General features: G+C 37.1%; 1 protein-coding gene across 1 annotated transcript in view; it reads left to right on the forward strand.

The window, feature by feature from the left end:
* EIF3E (eukaryotic translation initiation factor 3 subunit E) overlaps positions 1–11595 on the forward strand; it is a 29029-nt gene extending 17434 nt beyond the window's left edge. The window contains exons 9-13 of the mRNA XM_067290241.1: positions 933–1034; positions 2067–2176; positions 9690–9792; positions 10045–10179; positions 11423–11595. Of these exons, the coding sequence (XP_067146342.1) occupies positions 933–1034; positions 2067–2176; positions 9690–9792; positions 10045–10179; positions 11423–11461 (489 nt within the window). The 3' untranslated portion in view covers positions 11462–11595. The remainder of the gene's footprint in view (positions 1–932; positions 1035–2066; positions 2177–9689; positions 9793–10044; positions 10180–11422) is intronic.
* Positions 11596–20335: the final 8740 nt, after the last annotated feature.

A 20335-nucleotide genomic window follows, 5' to 3' on the forward strand; every position in this document is an offset into this window, starting at 1 on the left:
AAAGGCAAGTCGGTCCATCCTCTATTTGGTAAAAGACACTAATGTTATAGAAGTATTGAACCGATAGGTAAGCAGTTATATGTTCATCTCGGATTAAAAGTGGGATCCTAGAGTGCTATATGTCATAGGTATAATTAACAAGTACAGTTCTGATGTATAAAATGTGACTTATAAAAATGAATTGTAAATTTAATGATAGTGTGTATATATAGTCTGCAAAGGAAAAGTAACTTCGATCTGACAAAAAATATCTCTTTTTAGCAATTCCCTTAATCTGCTAGTCTTATTGTATACTAAAACAGCCCTGATGGATATTGTGTTAAACATCTGAAAATGTGATTTCAATACATCTTAGACAATGTCATAGTTAAGTTTTGATTTACATGATGTATGCATATGTAGTGTTGTTCCTGTCTTGTAATTAAGAAAGTTGGGTAACTCCTGTAATGTCAAAATAAATTCAAGTATTTTATTTTTAGAAAGTAACATTTTTTTATTAGCCATGTGTCATCCTTGTAAATTGAATGATCATCATCATCAAGTACAAAGTGTTGGACTAACTTGTAAAATCAGAATTTGGGAAGAATATCTGTTCTATCATATTTCAAGAAACTGGGGGTTTTGATGCAAAAGCAGTTCTAGTCACGGACACTTCTCTAACCTGAAGACTGCAGCACTAAATTACTGAAGCTTAAACAACAAAAAGTGTAGTTTCACCAGACTATTTAAAAAGTACACTTATGCTGTAGTAGTAAGAGGAATTAGCAAACCTAATTTAACAATATTTTATTTGTGATATAGAGACTTGTTTCCAGTTTTAAATATTGCTGTTTGAGAAATATAAGAAACACTCAAGCAATGTGAACTTTAAAGAAACAGTCTCTTTGAGCGCTTTTGGATTTCTCACATTGTTGGCTAACTGGTTTTGACAGGAGTCCTACACATACCGAGATCCCATCACAGAGTTTGTGGAGTGCTTGTATGTTAATTTCGATTTTGATGGCGCACAGAAGAAACTGAGGGAGTGTGAAACAGTAAGTTTTCTGTAACATGTAAGTTTTGCTTTGTGCAAAGATCTCTAAAATTAACATTGGCCAGCTAATTTGGTTGAAGCACTGCTTTATTCTACTGTCACTGTTTTGCCTATGAAAGTTAACTAGCATTATTTCTAACAATTTATTTTGTAAAGTTAAAACAAGACTTACTGGTAAGAGTATAGTGTTAAAATTAGATATAATCAGCTCCTAGAACAAAAAGTGAATAGATAATCATACATCTCGGTGAACTTCAGCTTTTCAATTAGTGTTTCCAAAGTCTGGAGTGGAAAAAAAGCTTGGATTTACCTTTTTTGTTCCAAAAGATGCATAATGTATTGCACTCTGGAATTGCAATGTTAAAAAGTAATGTGAAATAACATATTAGGATAACTAAATATGTATTCTTGGAAGCTTTTTAGTCTAATCTACTGTGAGCAGTTAAAGATACCTGACACTTCTGTTGACTAGATAAGTGTGAAAGTTTAGTATTTCTAATAGCTGAACACTAGTGCAGATTTTTACAGCTTCTGCTTTGGCTCCCTTTTCATTAGTATTAGTCACCTAATGGGGTAGATCTAAATGAAAGAGTAATTAATTCTCTTAACTGCATAAGGTCAGTGATCATGTAATCTGAACTTTGTAGACATGCTTGCACTAAGTAAGCTGATCTGTATGGTAAGGAGAACAACCTACCTTACCTGATCAAATTGCTGAATGAGAGAAGAAACTTACAGTGTGAGGAGGGGAGCTAAATTCTGCATGTTGGGGGGACCTTCAATTGAATATGAGAGCTCTGGGCCTTGCTCTCTTTGGTCAGTCCTCAGTTACCCTATTAGCATAGTCATGCAGTTTTAATTTAGCAAATTACTCTGAAATTTTCTTTTAAATAGGTAGACTTTTCTCCACATGTTGGAATGTTCTAAGAGTGGTTTTTAGAAGGACTGCTCGTTGACCTTAATGAAGGTATCTATAACTGAATTACTGTTTCCATGCTTATTCTTGTTGTTCTCTCTCTCTTTACGCTTGCAGGTGCTTGTGAATGATTTTTTCTTAGTGGCATGCCTTGAGGACTTTATTGAGAATGCTCGTCTCTTTATATTTGAGACTTTTTGTCGCATCCATCAATGTATCAGCATCGGGTAAGAAAACACTTTTAATATAACATTTTATAAAAATCGGTCATGGATGACAGTTTGACAAACAGTGTAAACTTCAGTGGTAAACTATTCAGTCACCAGATGAAATGAAAATCATTAAAATCTAGATGGACAGTTGTCCTTCCAGTTTTATAGAACTAATGTGATATATTTCAATTACAGTAATCATGTTTTAAAGTTGAATTCTTTTGCTTAACCTAAAACATGCACCCTCCCCAAGCACCCAAAAAACCTAACAGTGTTTTCAAGCTAAAACTTCCTCATGCTGTTAAATTATGTAGAAAGGTGAGAAACATCTAATATAACTTACAGTTACTGCAGAGGTTGGGTTCAATGGCAGCTTAAGACACCTAAAGTTAGTGTCTGAGTGAGGTATCTGTAGTCTCCATTACAGTCAGTGGAAGATTAGTTCCTTTGGTCTGTGGAATCCAGAAAGTAAATGAGCTCACCCTAAATTAGAAACTATGGAGTGTTGAGTTGTACAGCCTTCTTCAGTGAAACTGAAGAGTGACTAGATCACTACTGGATCTAATGGAAATTTAGAATGTTCTTATTACCAAGGATATCTGTCACTTGCCCAAAATATATTTTGTAGAAGCAGACTTTTCAAATGGATCAGCTCCAACACCACTTGTCTGGAAATTAAGTAGGAAGAAGGTGTTATGCATTCTTGTGATCCCTCTCCACTTTGCCTTAAAAAAAAAAAAAGTGAAAAATTCTGAATGTATAAAAATATCTGTGGTAAAGAACAATTCAGAGATCCTTGAGACAGCAGAAACCTAAACTGGTAAATCAATCAAGTTCAATGCAGTTTTGTTACCTGCTTGTATCCAGAGCAAATACATGCGTCTGGTTATTCAAGGAAGCAACTTAAAGCTGCTTGATTTCAAAAGAAAATGTCATGCTAGAAGATTATCTTAATGAGTTTGAGTTCATGGAAAAAATCACTCTTATGTGATTATAGTAGAAGAGAGGTCAAAATTTTTAATTTTATTACTCTTAATCTCTGTTTACTATGTGACACACTTGCCTTCAAATGCATTTGGGAAATAATACTTTATCCTTTATATCAGGTAATTGCTGTCCTTAATATTCCATTCCTTGTGGTTCATTTTTAGAGATTAGTCTTTCAAGTATATCACATAGTGAAGGCTTGAAATACCCAATAGTGAGAAGTTCAATACAGAAGTCTGTGAAAGATGACCAGTTTGTTGGTTGGAGGATTTTAATTAGCTGTAATGTGTTGTTTTTTAAGCATGCTAATGATGTTAAACTGAACTAGAGCCATGAACAAAATTTTCCATACTTAGGTTCATTTTTTTAAAGGAGATTGCTTAAAGTGCTTTTACACACAGTATTAAAGTACTGCAAATTTAGGGATAAAAGGGTTTTGAGCAAGTATTCTGAAAAAGAAATATGTTGTTAAAGCTCTCTTAAGAATGTGTTCTTGGGTAATATAAAACAAAAAATATAAAATATAAAAAAAAAAATATGGAGTGACCTACCTTTCCTGTAAATAATTCTTAATATTGTGAATACTGCATATCTTCAGGTACAAGATTTTAACAAAACTTGAAGTTTAAGGGGGGATTTGGGCAGGGGGATTGTTGTTTAACTGCAGGCTAGATGTCATTCTAATACATCTGATCTGAACCAGAGCAGAGAAGCAATGAGCAGAGATTCTGGAGGATGCATCTTAAGTATTCTTCAAGTCTTTCTATTAAAAGATACTGATAAATTTTAGCTAATATGAAAATGATTAATTATAGCAAAAATAGGAAGCTTTATTTAACAAGGCCCTAGGTAGATGTTGTAATTCATTTAGCATTTGTTACTTATTTTAATGCTCATACTATTTGTTTCATCTTATTTCAAAAAGCAAAATGTCACAAATATGGTATTTCAACTTCAGTAGGGTAAAAAAAATATTGTAGTTACTGTTGTCTCTCCTTGTTATGGCCAAGTGATTCATAAATATAGGTAGTAGTGTCTCTATTTCATAAACACTGTGGTGTGTTCTGAGGAAAGTGATAAACTTCCAGTTGAGACATTTATTTCGGAGTTGGGCATGGACATTTCTATCATGTACCACTCCAGGTAACTGCATGCTCAATCAATTATCAGTGATGAGATTCTTTTCGGTAGGTTGTTGTGTTTTAAATGATGGCATAAACCTTAAATTTCTGCAGAAATTCTGACAATCATTAGATTGGGGCTTAATAAATAAGACCATAAGTATTTCTTAGTGCATTTCAGACTTGTTTTTGAAAAAATTGGCCACTTAAAATGCTTCTAATTAGAAGTTTGACTGAGGTGCAGTTCTTGCATTTGTCTATCCACAAGTGATTTCCACTGCTCTTCCTGGAGTTGAAAACTAGTTGGTTGTACCACAGTGCTTGATAAGTACTGTTTAAGTATTCAGAACAAATTTGAAAACAATTAGTGGGAAATCTGCTATTCCTTATGTTAAGTAGAAAATAGATGGCTCATTTAATTTTTTTTAACTACTTGCATCTGTTAGGCAGCTGACATTTTTCCAAGGACATAGTTGCTTTATCAGTTGTAATTTTTTAATTTATACAATCCAAATCACCCTGCAATTAATTTAATGTTTGAAATATGCTTAATAGGGAGTAATAGATTAAATTGGTTCAGAATGTGATTTGGTTAGCATGAAATGCCTGTATTTAATAGAAGAGCTGAGTATGCTTCATTCTTCTTTTCTGTATCTTTTCCTTCTGCGGACAGTGCAAAATAAGTTTGTTTATACATGAAGATGCATGGAATTCAGCAAGCTTTCATTTTAAGCAAAGGAAAAACCTAAATAACATTGTTCTAGCATGAACCAAATAAGTGAATCTCCTTACAAAACAAAGGAACCAAAATATTTCAAAGAAAAGCTTTTGAAATCACCATGAAGATTAACTTGAAAGGATAGAGACTATATTCTTTAAGTATTAATCAGATTATTTCATTATAATTCCTTTTATTGGATACCAATTTGTAGTGGGTATCTCTAAAAATGATGAGAAACCGAAGACAGCTTTTTCATGCTCCTAATCTTTAGGATTAGTGGTGTCAATATATGAATCTTAAGTGGGTCACTGTTACTCGAGCTGGTAAATGTGTGTTTGGGAGCTAAGCTATGACTTCTCTCTTGAAAATATTAGGTGTATGATTTGAGTATGATAGGAGAATACTGTTTTTTGTAACATAATTGCAATCAGGAGGAAACTTCAGTGTAATTCCTCTGAGAGAACAGAGAATGCTTTTCCAGCAGCACGTGCTGCTCTACCAGCCAAGTGTCTCCTGCCTTGTGCGCATCCAAGCGCTTCAAGGGGTGCTGGCTGCTTCAGGGTAGCCTCGAAGGGGACCCTAACATGGAATCTAGTTGCTGCAACTGCCAAAATAAGGCATCTTCTGTCTCAAAGGTCTGACAGTGTTTTAGAGTTTTTTCCTTGTACACATATCTTTGTTTCACTAAAAAGGCAGTTGTATTGTTACTTGATAACTTCAGGGGGGGGTTAGGTTAAAACTTTGCCTCCGTGTAAATCTTAACAAGGTAAAAAAAACAATTCTTACATCCCTTTTTGCCCTCTGTTTTAATTTTGTAATTTGGAAGTTCTCCAAGTTAATGCGCAGGAAGAAAATACCTGTATGAAAGCTGTACAAAAGTGTGTGACTTCTGTCATGTAGCTATATGTTTGTTGGTATAGCTTTTTTTTTTTTTTTTTAGTTAACCAAAAAAACCCACCTCTGCCTGAAAAAGTTGAGCTAGTAAAATTTTTCGACTTGGATAAAGAAATTTACAGCCTGTGATCCCTTATGTAAGAGTGGTAATATGTAGGTACAGAGAAACTAGTTTGTATTCCTTCGTTTTCAAAAGTCCTCTTGCGGGTTGGAAAACTTCCTGGGCCATGTTTACATCACCCCATGATGGGCGCAAGAGGAGTACGTCTGCAGAGTGAAGCAGTTGTTGCTGGGGAACCTGACGTCCACAGTCCTCTGTGGCTTCTGTTTCAGACTAGGTTAAGTTTGCTCCCAGGGGCTGAGCACCACTTACTGTTAAAGCACTTTAGATACACTTGCAGCACATATTCTAGTTCAATAGAAGAATCTAGTTTTGATGCTGTTTTCACCATAAGTGTCACTGTTCCCTGACATGGATCAGTGTGCAGAGCAGGGACGACTGAGAGATTTGCATTCCTGATCCAAACTTAAGTGCTTGTGTAGATGCTTGTAGCTTACCCAGTTGACTAAGCTCATCTCTGTTGGCTCCCTTTAATAGGAAAAAATAGAATTACCTACTAGATGGTCCAAAGCACTTTGTGGTTTCTGGTTTGGAAATATTTTATCTAGAAGTCTGTGCCCCCTCTCCACAAGTACTCTAGGCCAAGATAAATGTAAAATCAGAGTACTGTAGGTTGAGAGGGACCTCTGGAGGTCATCTGGTTCAATCCTGTGCACCCCACTACCACTCAAAGCAGGGCCCCCTTGATACTATGTTATGCTACTCAAGGCCTTGCCTGGCTGCTTTTTGTTTATCTCCGGGGGTGGAGATTTCACCATTTGACTCCCTACATAGGTAGCTTAATCCCCAAAGTAGTGGCAGTAGCCATTCTTGTCCTCATCTGAAAGAGGAGTTATTTTATATGAATCATATTTATATCTCTAAAAGAACATACAAAAACTCCCCCCCCTTTGTTTCAAGCTTGAATTTCTTTAGTTTTGAGTCTGGCGCTTAACATACTAAAGCAATGCGTAGTTTCTTGCCTACTGAAATATCTGTCTCATTCTGCCTAGGTGGCTCATAATTCTGCAAAAACGTACATCTCTGATATCTTGTATTCACTTGTCTGCCTTAACTCTCTACAACTAATTCAACCATACATTAAGAGTTTTAATGGAACAGAAGTAATCAGGATCGGATTTTACTTCCCATTGCTTTGCCAGCCTCCAGATACCTTGTTGCTCATTTGTTGTGTCACTTCACTGAAATGAGTTCAGTGAGTGTAAGTTCAGTATTTTAAGTTATGTTAATTTCTTTCTACTCACCTCACTTCATTTTATAGTTGGGAGATGTATGAAAGATCAAAAACATATAGGAGAAAAGACTACACAGAAATTCTTGTTAAAGGTGCTCATGTTTGCCTGGTAGATGTTCTGATTCAAGAAATGTTTTGCGTGTCTTCCTGCATTGCAAGATACTCACTTTAACTTACTGTGTCTTCAGCTTTGGGAGAAGTAGCGGAAGTTCATGTCTTTAATTACCATTTGATAGCATATGAGTTTTAATGGCAGTTTAAAAATAATCAGTTTATGAACTATTACAGTATGATACTTCCACATCTCTTTGAAGCATTGCCTGTCACAGTCAAGTTGTCTTTCAGTAATGCATTGTTCTTAACACCGGTAGTTTTCTTAAAAGTTACAAAATTCGGTCATTTTCATCAAACCCATTTGTAGTGGATTGGTAAGATCTGAAAATCTTGTGTATATGTAAAGATGACAAAAACTCCACATGCTTTGGATTATAATAAACATCTCACATTTTGCATACGCATTTACTTGCAGCAGCATTTGAAAATTTAAAATTGTTTTCTAACTATTTTAGTAGATGCTGCTAGGAACTGAACAGTTAGCACTGAATTACGTAGAATAATAAGCATCTAGAGGAAAATCGCTCTTTTAGGTGGTGGAAAAATACGTTCAAGCAAGAGCCTGTAAACTGGTGAGAACTTGACCTCTTCTGCAACTCCAGCAGAGCCGCTGGCTTTTTGGTAATGTCTGCTGCCCTTATCTCATATTTGTCACCTAAGTCTGGAAGCTGATGGAAGAATGAGAGTTACAAGTCTCCTGTGTGAGCCAAATGCCAGCAGGAATTCAAGGGGTTGACTAGAAAGCCGCAGGAAATGCCATCAGTGGGAATTATGCCTGGATAAGAGTGCAGGTTTCATTAAGCATTCTCCCCCCACCTCCAAACCCTCCTTGAAGATGCAAGAAGTTTAGGTAAAATCTTCTTGGACCAGTGATGCAGCTGACCTGTCTTCTATACCAACCTCTGAAGTGCTGTCTCATGGCACTTGTTCCCAAAACTTCAGAGTGAGCTGCCAGCTGCATGGTGTGTTACTGCTAACTGAGTTAATGTGAAACACTTTGCTGGATTAATTATTCTAAATTTTCTTGACTGCTGGCAGGATTAAAAAAAAAAAAAATCAAAGTTCCCTTCATAATTATGGTTGGTGTTTTATGTTGTGGTGAAATTACTTAATATACAGTTATACTTAATACTTCTGTTTTCTGAATTGTAGTCATGGTATGATTTCATAACTATTGATTAACAGAGCATTGATTCCTGTTTTGAAACATTAAGATGGCTTAGTACGAAATGAGAAAAACAGAATATAAACAGTATGTTGAAAAATCTGTGGTAACACATTCTGGGTTTTTGAAATGTCAAGGGCATTTATTTTGCAGTGAATGTGGTAATTGTAGTATGTTGATAAACACTGAATTTGCTATATAGAGTAACTTCTTTGTTATAAAAAATATATATATAATGGTGAACTGAGTGATGCTGGTGAGGAAAAGCAAGGGAAGCTTGATATATCCTCGCCTGTCAGTTATAGACAGTTCTGGTTCTTTGGAAAAGAATTCTTAAAGGAATTATTCTGTTAGAGTCTGTGGGATGATGTTTGAGTAGGATAGGCTTTGTTTACAATGTTTTATCCATCAGAAACACCAGCTTCCAATCAGTCCACTAGTTTTCTGTTCATGATTACATTCTTGACTGGTGTCACATGCTAATTGGCTGCCAGAAGTATATCAGATTTATAGCTTTGCTGTAAGCTGGATAGCCATCTATTTTGGGGCAGTTTTGTCTTCTCTTGGTGCAAGTATATGAAACAAGTTTTGAATTTGTAAGATTTGCTGGTGGTATATTCCTTGCTCAGCTGTGTGCCCAAGAGCATCCCTATTCTCAAGTCTTCTCTGTCTGTGTAGACTCTTTGCAGCTGGTATATTATTTTAAGAGACTTTTGATATCTCGCGATTTTTCCAAAGAATTTTCATGTAGGCAAGGTTTAATAGGAATATTTAAAAATTATGCAGACCAAGATTTAAATGTAAAATGATGTCATTCAGAGTAAGTACTGTTTAATGCAGCCTCTTTTGCATGCATACTTGAAGATATGAATTATTCATTCATGATGTCCCAGTAGAAAGCAGCATCAGTTGTGTGGGTGTTTTGGGTTTTTTTTGTTTTTGTTTTAGGCAGGAGTGGGGGGTGTCTGAAGGCTTTAAAGCTATTTCAGTCAAGTAGAAATATGTTTTCCAAATATGTGGAACTTACTGAAGAACAGTCTTGTTTCTGCTGTGATAAATTTTGTATGTTGATTTAATTCACAACTCTCCTGTATTCCATAGTGCTTGATTGTGCCTACCAACATGAGAGGCATTATATTTCACCTTTTGATAATGGTATGTTGTCTTCCAGCATGTTGGCAGATAAACTAAATATGACTCCTGAAGAAGCTGAAAGATGGATTGTCAATCTAATTCGAAATGCACGATTAGATGCCAAATTGGATTCAAAGCTGGTAAGACTGTACCAATAAGTCCAAGTGGGTTTGCTGAATTTTAGTTAAACTTCATTCATGTTGCTCAAAAGTAGTGAGTTCTAACTTATTCTTTTTTTTTTTTTTTTGCCCATAAAGTATATTGGCTTTCATTTATTCTGTCTTAATAAAGCATGTAAGGTGTTTTGTGAAAGCTCTGAAAGTAGAGCATTAAAGGATTATGTTTTATGATTTATTATTAAAATTATTTGCTATATCTTTCCTGTGTTTTAGGGCCATGTAGTTATGGGCAACAATGCAGTCTCCCCTTATCAACAAGTGATTGAAAAGACCAAAAGCCTCTCTTTTCGTAGCCAAATGTTGGCTATGAACATTGAGAAGAAATTAAACCAGAGTGGTAGATCCGAGGTTGGTATAAGCTATGTTCTTCTGGATTTTTCCTATCTTTCTTTTTTGTGAGATATATTTAAGTATAATTCTTACCTTTTTTTCCTACCTCATCAGATCTACTTCTGACTGTTCTGGCATCTGGAATTAAATTGGAAAGGCTTATTTTCTTATGAGCGTTAGACAGTGATTCTTGATTTCTTCTCATCACTAGGCATTCCATTTTTTTCATTGTACAACTAGGTCTGTTTCTACCATCATTTAGTTCTCATACTCCTTTAAAGGTCTCCACCTAAAGGACACCACTTTAAAAGGGCCGGTTTTGATGTATGGCACTTAAAGTAGTTGTATTGCTTTTTTAAAGTTAGTTGGACTTGAACCATTCTGAATATTTTTATACATCAAGCTAGTCATCTTACTTTAGTGCTGTTTGCTACAGTGCTGCATTTTGAGCGAGTGTTCCTCTTGCTGTGTCATTTGTAATCAAAGGCCCTATAGGTACATACGCCACTGGGAAGAGAATGAATGATGGAAGACTGGAACATGGGGGCACAGTACAAAATCCTAACACTTAAACCTATTTTATTAAGGACTAGAGAATGTAATGAGGTCAGCCAGATATTTGAGTAAAGCCAGTGAAAATAAGGAAGTGAGGAAGACCATCTGCTTTTTGCCTTTATCCACCTTAAATGTTTCCCATATTGTAAGTGAGGGAAAAGCATGAAAATTGGATGACTGAGGTCCACTAAGGACCTGTCCAAACAGACATACATTAAAAAAAAAAAAGTAGTGAGGTGCTGTTTAAAAAAATAAATAACTTAAAAAAAAGAATTTTATAAAACATTAAAACTTTTATTGGACTTCCTCAGTATTTGGCTGAAGTATTGAGGGAAGCTGACAGACAGTTGTGAATTAGTTTATTCTGTTAGAGGGCAGTTGTGTAAAGGTTGTGATGCTATTTTATTAAGAAAATATAGCTGCCAAGTTATCTTTATACTTTTATTTTGAGATTCTCTTGAACTTTTCCTTTTCTGCAGCTACTAACTCAGGGGGACGGTGACTGTACAACTTTCTTATATTGTATAATTTCTGCTATATTAACACTTACTGCAGACTTCTAGGGATCATTTAGTAGTTAATAATATATCTACTTCATAACCATACCTGAGTATTGTAAAATTTGTTTTCTCACAAATTTCAGCAACCAGGAGATAGTATAGTAATTTCTTTTCTACTGATCCTTATTTTTTAAATTTATTTTCAGGCACCTAACTGGGCTACTCAAGACTCTGGCTTCTACTGAGATACATCTGCAGAGGGGAAAAAAATCAGTTTTCATTTGACTAAAAATCACATGATAAATATGTAACTTTTTTTTTTTTAAGAAAAGGTAACTGTTCTATCAAGAATTATTTGAATAAAATTGGCTACTTTTAACAGTTTGTGCATCTTTATAATTTGAATAATTAAGTACTTAACTATGCTGTATAGAGAGGCTCCTTACTATGATGATGTTCTGGAGAACTCTGGATCATCGTTTACAAAATATAGCTATAATTTAAAGTGTCAGTTCCATTGCATGTCTTTGTACCAAAAGATCTGTTACTGTCAGAGCCATTTGAGTTTGGAAGCAGGGAATTAAGCATAGTGATTTGCTACCTACTGCAAATATTGCACTTTCAAATATTAAAAATAGATGGCACCAACAAGTGGATCCCCACTGAACATTTGGCCAAACTGCAGCCATCTTCTGCTCTTCCATGTTTTCTTCCATCCCACAGAAAGCTTAGTAGAGTCAAGGCTTATGTTACCTGCACTTATTATGAAACTTAGCATAATCTAAATGCAGAATGATTTGGGTAGATCTGTGTGCTTCTGAATTTTTGTTGTTCTAAAACTCATTTTTATTCTTGCACAGTCTTGGAAACTTTGTTTCAGGATGAGGCTTTTGTTTCAGAGGGAAGAGCTCTTTCAAAAGGTGTGGCTCATGGGCTGGGTATAGTTCAAAGCTTTTAGTTCTGAAATCAGAAGTTCTTAGGATTCATGAAGTAGTCCATGAAGAAAAACCCTGTATTGTTTGGCTATCACAAATGGAAGACTTAAGCTTCTGGGTTTTTTAGCCAGGCGTCTTGTTTCACACTTCATTGGGTTTCCTTAGCATCTTTGCTCTACAGAATATAGCATAGCATCTCTAAGCCAGGAACTCCAAGATTCTTCTTAGGGAGATGTGAAGTGTAGTGACTGATCAGTGAGGTGAATGTAAATAATAGAACGGAAAAGCTGCTGTCTCATCAAGCAGTTTTGCGCTTAAAGTTGAGGAAAAATTAGTGCCTCCCCTTTCCCTCACTGCAACTGTGTACTTTCTTCCCCCTCTGCTCCTAAAATTCTGGAACCCACCTATGTGTGGCAAGTTGCTTTAACTCGCCAACCCTCCTGCTATGATTTTTCCCAGGCTAGAATTTTTTGCCTTTTCTAACTAAAACTTACTGGGCACCAGCAAGATGCCAGAGCTGGCAAAGGGTGAGCAGCAAAACTTCTCATTCAGAGAGAAGGAGGGAAGACCCTTCCACCTTATGACGCAAAAATGATTTCTTGGCAGGCATTTGGTGGCAATTCTTCCTTGAAGTATTTTCTACTCTGCTGCTAGTCCTGCATTGTGGCATGGTTATCCTCTTGCCTATGCCAGAACAACTTTGTGACAATGTAGTGAAGAAGATTAGATAATTCATTTGGTCTAAATATTAGTCAAATGAGGTGAAGTGAGCTGCCTTGGTAGGTAGGCTTATACTGCAAAGAAATTTTAAATCAGCTGTATATATTTTACTTAAATTCTGTGTTCATTTTGCCTACTTTGAAGTTGTATTTTTTTATTGCTTCTTTGTAAGAAATGATTAATTTGCATACCATACAGAGGAGCCATGCTAAAAACAACAAACCTTCTTGAAGATGAATTGCAGTATTTTTGTGTTTATAGTACACTGAGGACATACCTACGTAACTGTTGAATGCTCAGTAGCGTGCACATATGGCCTTTTTAAGATTGATTCCTCAGAAATTAGCAGGGAGACTGCTTCAGTAATCTATTCCTGCATTATGCTGTGTAGTGAGAAGAGAAAGATGAACCATTTGTAATAGTGAGAAATACCTCATCTTCCTCAAACTGTTACAAATTTAATCTTCACACTATAAGAGACTCGGTGTCTGCAGTTACATAGCAGCTGGGAAACAATTCACGTGAACTGATTTGTCCATAAACATGGCATATGTCTTTTTTTAGAGGCAATTAGAATTTAGGGCAGGTTTTATTATCTTAACCCTCCCATCTCCACTCCCATGCTATGTACTATATCAAACTGGGGGGAGCAGCCCATATGCTTGAGGGCAGGGCTGAAATTGAGGGAGACCACAGCAAGCTGGAGAAATTGGCTGCCAGGAACCTTTTGAAGTTCAGCGAAGAGAAAGTACTGCATCTGGCATGGAATAACCAACCCCGTATAGTAGTACAGGCAGGGGCCTAGCTGTATAGAAAGTAGCTTTGCAGAAAAGAATCCAGGGTCCTGGTGGATGGTAAGGTGAGTTGGCAAGGTGCCCTTGTGGTACAGAAGGCCAACCACACTGGGTTGTATTAGCAAAGGGTGCAACCAGCAGGTTTGTGGAAGTGATTATTGCCTTCTATTCAGACCATATGAGACCACATGTGGGGTTCTGTGCCCAATTTTGGGCTTCCTAGTACATGACAAGCACTGATGTACTGGAGCAATTCCTGTGGAGGGCTACTGCAACAATCAGGGGACAGGAGCTTATTTATTTATTTATCATGAAGGTTGTCAAGTATTGGGACAAGTCGCCCAGAGAGGTTGTGAAATCTCTGCCTTTGCAGATAAGTTAATGAGCATCCTGATATAATTGGACTTGCTCTGAGCAGGGAGCTGTACTTGACCTCCAGAGTTTCTTTCTTACCTAAATTATTTATGATTTAATGTGGCAGGTTTATTAATATGCATACTATTCGTTTATTTTAAAGCACACTCTAATTCAATAATTTCAGTGATTTACAGCAGAGGATTTAATCTAACTTTTTGGTGTGTTAACAGTCTAGTCCTATATTTCTCATAGTTCTGAAGACAAGAAAGGGGCAAAAATCATTCTGATGTTTATAGCTTATAAGCAGAAGGTAATCAGTATATAGGACACTTGCCAGAAGTGTTTACTTTTACACAGAAGACTGTAGAATAATATGGTTGAAACAAAAGTAAACATTGGGAGTGAGGATAGTCATAGCTTCTTTTAAAGCTTTTTTCTTCCTAGGAAAGCACTGTTTTTCGCAGTTACTGGCACATTCAGTAAGCCCTTTGATTTTACAAGCAGCTTCTTTTAGACTCATCTCTTCCTGCTGTCTACACTTAATGGCCAACTGTTCCTCCTGCCCTCTGTCCCTGCTGTCATGCAACACCCTTGCCCAGAGCCCTTGTGCTGTGCAATTGTTTGTGCCTTCAAAGAGTTGATCTAGCTGTAATAAACACTGTTATGTTTCTGCACTGCGCTTACTGGCCCCTTTCACCCCATCACTGTCAGAACAATTACTCTTCCCTGACAGATGGGATTTAAAAGGTGATGGAAGTAAGCAGTTAAAGGTGGATTGTTGCTGGACTGTATAAGCCAACACAGAAAATCTGTGCAACTGGTCAGCGGCACAAGGATTCATTTTTCTTACATATAGGATTGGTTCCTTTGATGGGGGTGAGGAGCTGGAATCAGAGCTGAAGTTAGCAAGTGGGCTTTGGAGAGCAGAGGTTTCAAAGGCTGAATGTTCTCTGCTTATGCTGAGTTTCATAATGTTTCTCAACTTTTCTCTTGAGAGGTTGATTAAATTGCAAACCATAGATGTGTTGTATCCCATCACAGCCCCAAAATACTAGCTGTAGAACAATCCAGATTGCGTAATAACCATATCCCCTATTTGATAGTGCAGTCACAAAAATACTGTTGTGTAATAATTAAAGAATTTTTAAATGAGATAAAATTGGAATGTTTTTTGTAAACAGCAGGGAAATGGCCCACACGCAGCTTTCCTTTTGACAGAAGAATTCACTTTAAAAATATTCACTGAATTTTAAAGTCATCTCATTTCATCTCATGTAAGCTTTTATTCCATTTTTCTGACCTTTCATCTGTCAGGTGCACATAAATAATAAAACTGCCTGAGGATCTTAGTGCTGCTTAAGTTCTTGGCAGTTTATCTCAGATACTGTGAGGAACATCAGTTTTGAGGCTTGAGGGTTTTTTTTGTTTTTTTTGTTTTTTTTTTTTTTAATATGTAAACCTTAAAAGAAATCTGCATAGGAATTTACAGGAGAAATACCTTTATATAAGGAATACCTTCTGTAAATTTGTTACGCACCAAAACATTTTTAATAGCCCCTACTTTTGAATTACTATGCCAGCTAGCTGCTATATGCCCTAGAAGGTCCCCCATTAAAGGGTTCAGTCGGGCTTACAATAACAAAATGAAACTTTCAGAACATTCACGTGCAGCTGATGATTGTCATTTTTTGGTCTTTTCTGGGATGCTCGAAGTGTGAAGTTTATTCAACTTCCTGTAGGTGTACAACTTCCACAGTTTTTTTAGAGTGTTGTTCTTCCACTAGCATTAAGACCCCCAATGCAGTGATCACTGAAGCCATTAACTTGAAATGCAACAGGTTTCAGAATATAGGGAATTCATTCCACTTCCCAGAAGAGACCTTTGCTAGTCAGTTCACTAAAATAGAAATCATTAAAAATGATGTGAAACTTAGAGCAAACTATGTTCATTGGTGATATCATCATAGGTGCCTGTAAACATTTTGTAAGTAATGTTTTTAATCTTCTAAAATTTTAATTTCAGAAGAAAGTATTTTTTTTACAAAGTATTTCCTTATACTGTTTGTCGGCCATCTGACATTGTCTTTGCCTTTAAGAAGTTGTGAAAGACTGTTTATGTCGCTCTTTAAAAAAAAAAAAAAAAGCCATAAAGGTTTGTTACACTGTTGGCAAAGGGTGCAGAGCTGCTGGAGTCCATCTGCCATCATGCAATTAGGGTAACGTTGCTCAAATCGTTCTTCCTCTTAAATTGCTTCATCTTGCTAGCTTCAAACAGAAGGCCTGGCGTTGGGGGGTGGAAGGGGAACATCTTCCTCACGCTGAACATCATATCCTGAAGGCTATAGAGGGCTTAGTTTCAGGTGACTCTCTTCGGTGAGGTGAATCTCTTGTGTGGTCTCTTTCATTGACATAGTAACAGTTTAGTCCCCTGTTTTTTTTCCGTATGTGCCAGTGCTGCTATCCAGGGAGGAGAAATTATTGCGTCTAATCTAAAACTATGAGCCACTTGGTGGGATCCACTGTGTCTTGCAGTACTCCGTCCACACGGTGATGTGGTCCCTGTGGGAGGGCCCTTCCCCTGCCCCGGCTGCATCGCACTGAACCGCTTTTCAACACAAGCAAGCATGTGCTCCACGTAACCTGCCGCGGGGAGGAATGATGAAGTATCGTCTTAGTCACGTGGTGAATCTAGGAGGTATTCACAAAACAACTGAGTTATGATTGAAATACATAGGAAAGAGAGGGCAAAAGAGGGAAGGCAAAACAGATGCTCTCAGCCAGAGGATGAAGCTGTCTGGAGCCTGAGTGCTGAGACGAGTTGACAGTAGATGAAACTTATTTCAAGCATGGCAATTGCAAATTCCATCATAACTTCCTTTAACTAAGCTTTAGAAATCTCAGTAGCAGTGATATTTTATAAACACCCAAGAATAGTTGATCTCATCTTCAAATTACGTGGAGATAAGATCAACTTTGTGCCTATTGCTCTGGCTTTGCTTTCACACAAACATTCGTAGTTACCACTCAAAGAAGCACTTGGTAAGGGGAGAGAGGAAGAGCATTTTAAGGCCCTTTCTACTTTTTGGGGGAGGAAGGAAGAGTGTAAAGGTGGAAGATAGGGAAGTTTTTCTTTTCCCCTCATATTAGGATTTTTTTTGACAAATTTGATTTAATTTTTCTAGAAAATCTGTTGAGCAGTTAAAATGCTGTGTTGTCCAGACAGTTCTCCCTCATTTAAAGAAAATAAGGATTGTAGCTCTCTGTCTTTAAATACATGTGTGATCTATAAAACTGTGTTTCTCTGGGGGTTAAAATGTTTCACCTCTAATCTCTCATTTAGGAGAGGTGTGCTATGTTACATGCAAAGATAATTCCTCATCTGTTTGTTAGTTTTCTTAATAAAATTTTTAACAGTTTCACTAAATGTCTTTTCAGTTCTTGATTTCTGATGGCATTTGTACAGTAATCATGCAAAAGTCATTCAAGAATTTTTAGCCAGCAGAAGGGGAGGGTAGTGGTAAGGGAAACTACTACCTCTGAGGTTGGATTCCTTTTATAGCATGTAGAAGCGGAGGAACGGTGTGGGGAACATCAGAGACCTGCAAGTTATACTCCTTCCCTGCAATGAGCTGTAAGTTAATTATGGAACTTCTAATATCCAAGAGAAAAGCAAAATCAGATGGCTGTGAACTGTACATTAAGTAAAGGTATAAACTAAATCACACTAGCAACTTGGGAAGGCAGGTCGTCGCTGTATTTTATGCTCTTGACTGGGCTGTGCCAACCTCTTGTAAAGAAAATGATACTTTTCTGTAACATGTAATGAAAATAACAGATCAAAAGTCAGTAAACAAAGGTTTTGACATAAGAGTTTTCTTTGTATTGTAATATACTGTCATATTATTGTAGTATATATGGTTTAGGTGAGTTATATACATTTTCTGTTGTAATTTTAATTTATTGACATTTTAAACTGAAAAAGCACTTGGGTACTGCAGATATGGCAGCAAAGGCCATGTAAATATATGCACTGAAGGTGGTAGACTTTGCTAGCAAGAACTGATTTTTATATGTACAGAAGGATACACACTGGGGTTTTTGTGGATTGCTGGCTTGCATTTGGCACCACGTTCCACCTAAAAGCCATTCAGCACTTCTAGTCACCTGTAACGTGGCAGTGTGGCAGGGCACTAGGCTGAGTGCAAACTATCATTCATTTTTTCGTGGAAAGAGAAAGGAGCTCCAGAAGCATGCAGGCCAGAATGGAGCTGCAATGCTTCAGGGAGGTCTTCAGTCTGCGCAGCCAATTTGGGGACTGCAGACCCCATAGCAGAGTGAACTGCCCTGCACGTGAGGCATAGCTTAGCTTAGCTTAATTGTTTGCTATACCTTGTCACGAGTATCTCTTGAGAAGTGAATGCAAGAACTTTGTTTTCTATTTTTTTTTAAGTAAGCAAAGCTTTTTAAATACAACATACATTTCCAGTGCTCTGAAACTGTTGTATCTCCTTGTATTATCACAGTACTGGCAGCTCTGATCATGGACCGGGTACAAACCTGAATGCACAAAAAACCCAAACCACAGAACTCTGCCCCAAGGATTTCACAGCCTAATACAAAAAGCAGACAAGGAAAGGATAATGTGGATTGGTGTGACAAGCTTGTATCAGCAGCAATAGCAATGCATTAGCAAATTCCCAATTGCTGAGATTCCTACATAAAATTGTAAACAAAAGCTTTGGGGAACAATTTGAAGAAGAATAAGGACAGTTTTTTAGCTTATTGTGTGGAGCTTATTCTGAGGCCATTGGAGAAAACAGTTTCAAACACTGTGCCTAGAGGGAGATGGGGCCAATTGAGAGAGCTCTTACCAGTACAGTACGAATAGCAAAAAATAACCTTGCAAAGTTACAAATACAACATGAAACTTTTATCTTGAATGTTCCTTAACAGGAAAAGCAGCAAGTTAACAAAGCTAAATGCTTTAAATCCATATGGAGACTGATTGCTTTCTTTAAAGCAAGGTGGAAGGATGGTGGAACTGTCTTTGCCAAGTTCATGCTACAGTTGTTGAGTAACATTTGCTGCCAGCACTTTAGGGAAGTTTCTCAGAACCAGTTTTTCTTTTAGTAGGGAAAATAAGAATTATCTCCTAGAAATGCTGCATCTTTTGATGTATTGTTTAAGCACTGACTGCCTCAGTCAGAATCTAATGTGACTGGAAAGAACTAGTGGCCTTCAGCAAGTGTTTATGGTATATGAACAATCACAGTCTTTAATGGAAATGATAGGATGGCTGGCCACCTCTCAACACAGGTTAAATTACAGTGCTATTAAAAGCCTCCAAATGTTAAAAAAATAGAAATAATCGAAGGAACTGCTCAAGGCTTTGAGCTGTCTGGAGCAAGAACTAATGCAAGAAAACCAGGAGTATTTTGATGCTACAGCTAAGCTTATCAGCTAAGTAGCTATCACAGCAATAGGTGTCTCTGTCCCTTCTTTGTGTTGGCACTGATTTTCATCTGACTGCCTTTTTGGGGTAGCTTTTTTTAGTAACTTAGTTTGTTAATTCAGTTCACCGTGGAATTGGGTGAATGTGCTGAAGCGAAACACCCAGAGAGCAGGAAGGAATAGGGGGGAGGAAGGACTCTTCCCTTCCAGTGCTGTTTTTTGTCTTTGTTTTTTGGTGTTCTTTAAGCAAAGCTGGGCCATCACAGTGTACCTTCAATGGTAACTAGAAATGCAAGGGATAAAGCACTGACTGCTAGAAGTGTGTGTTGTAAGTCAGAACCAGGAACCAGCAAACAGGGAAAGGCAATGAAAAGCACTCTCTGAGGGCCCATAATTGCTGGAAAGGAGACTTGGCTTGCTTTAGTGCTTTTGTAGTTGTTGGTACACGACATGGTGCGTCATCTTTGTAGATAAACAAAATCACAACAAATAAATACCTATCTCCTCAGGACAAAATAATCCAGCAAAGACTTCTGAGGTCAGGGGGTCACAGCGTGGTATGGTGTTTAGTACAGAGAATAGACTGCCAACAAACTGCCCGGGAGATGCACATGAGTTCCCTGTAGATGGATTCATGAATTTAGTATCCTTAGAAAGGATGACAGTAGGTAGCAGGAGCAGAGCTATGAAAGTAATTCATTACTGTATCTGAGGAGCAAGCTGACAGGCTATAAAATAACTTTCTTCTTTACTTGTGTAATGCAGTTCTGGTTGAATAAACTATAATTTAAATATATGAAAATGCAAAACAACAAGCTACCTGATGAATATTTTCATTGCATATAAGAATGAGTAATGCTTT

The sequence above is a fragment of the Apteryx mantelli genome, chromosome 2 (genome assembly GCF_036417845.1).
Source record: "Apteryx mantelli isolate bAptMan1 chromosome 2, bAptMan1.hap1, whole genome shotgun sequence".
Taxonomy (NCBI): domain Eukaryota; kingdom Metazoa; phylum Chordata; class Aves; order Apterygiformes; family Apterygidae; genus Apteryx; species Apteryx mantelli.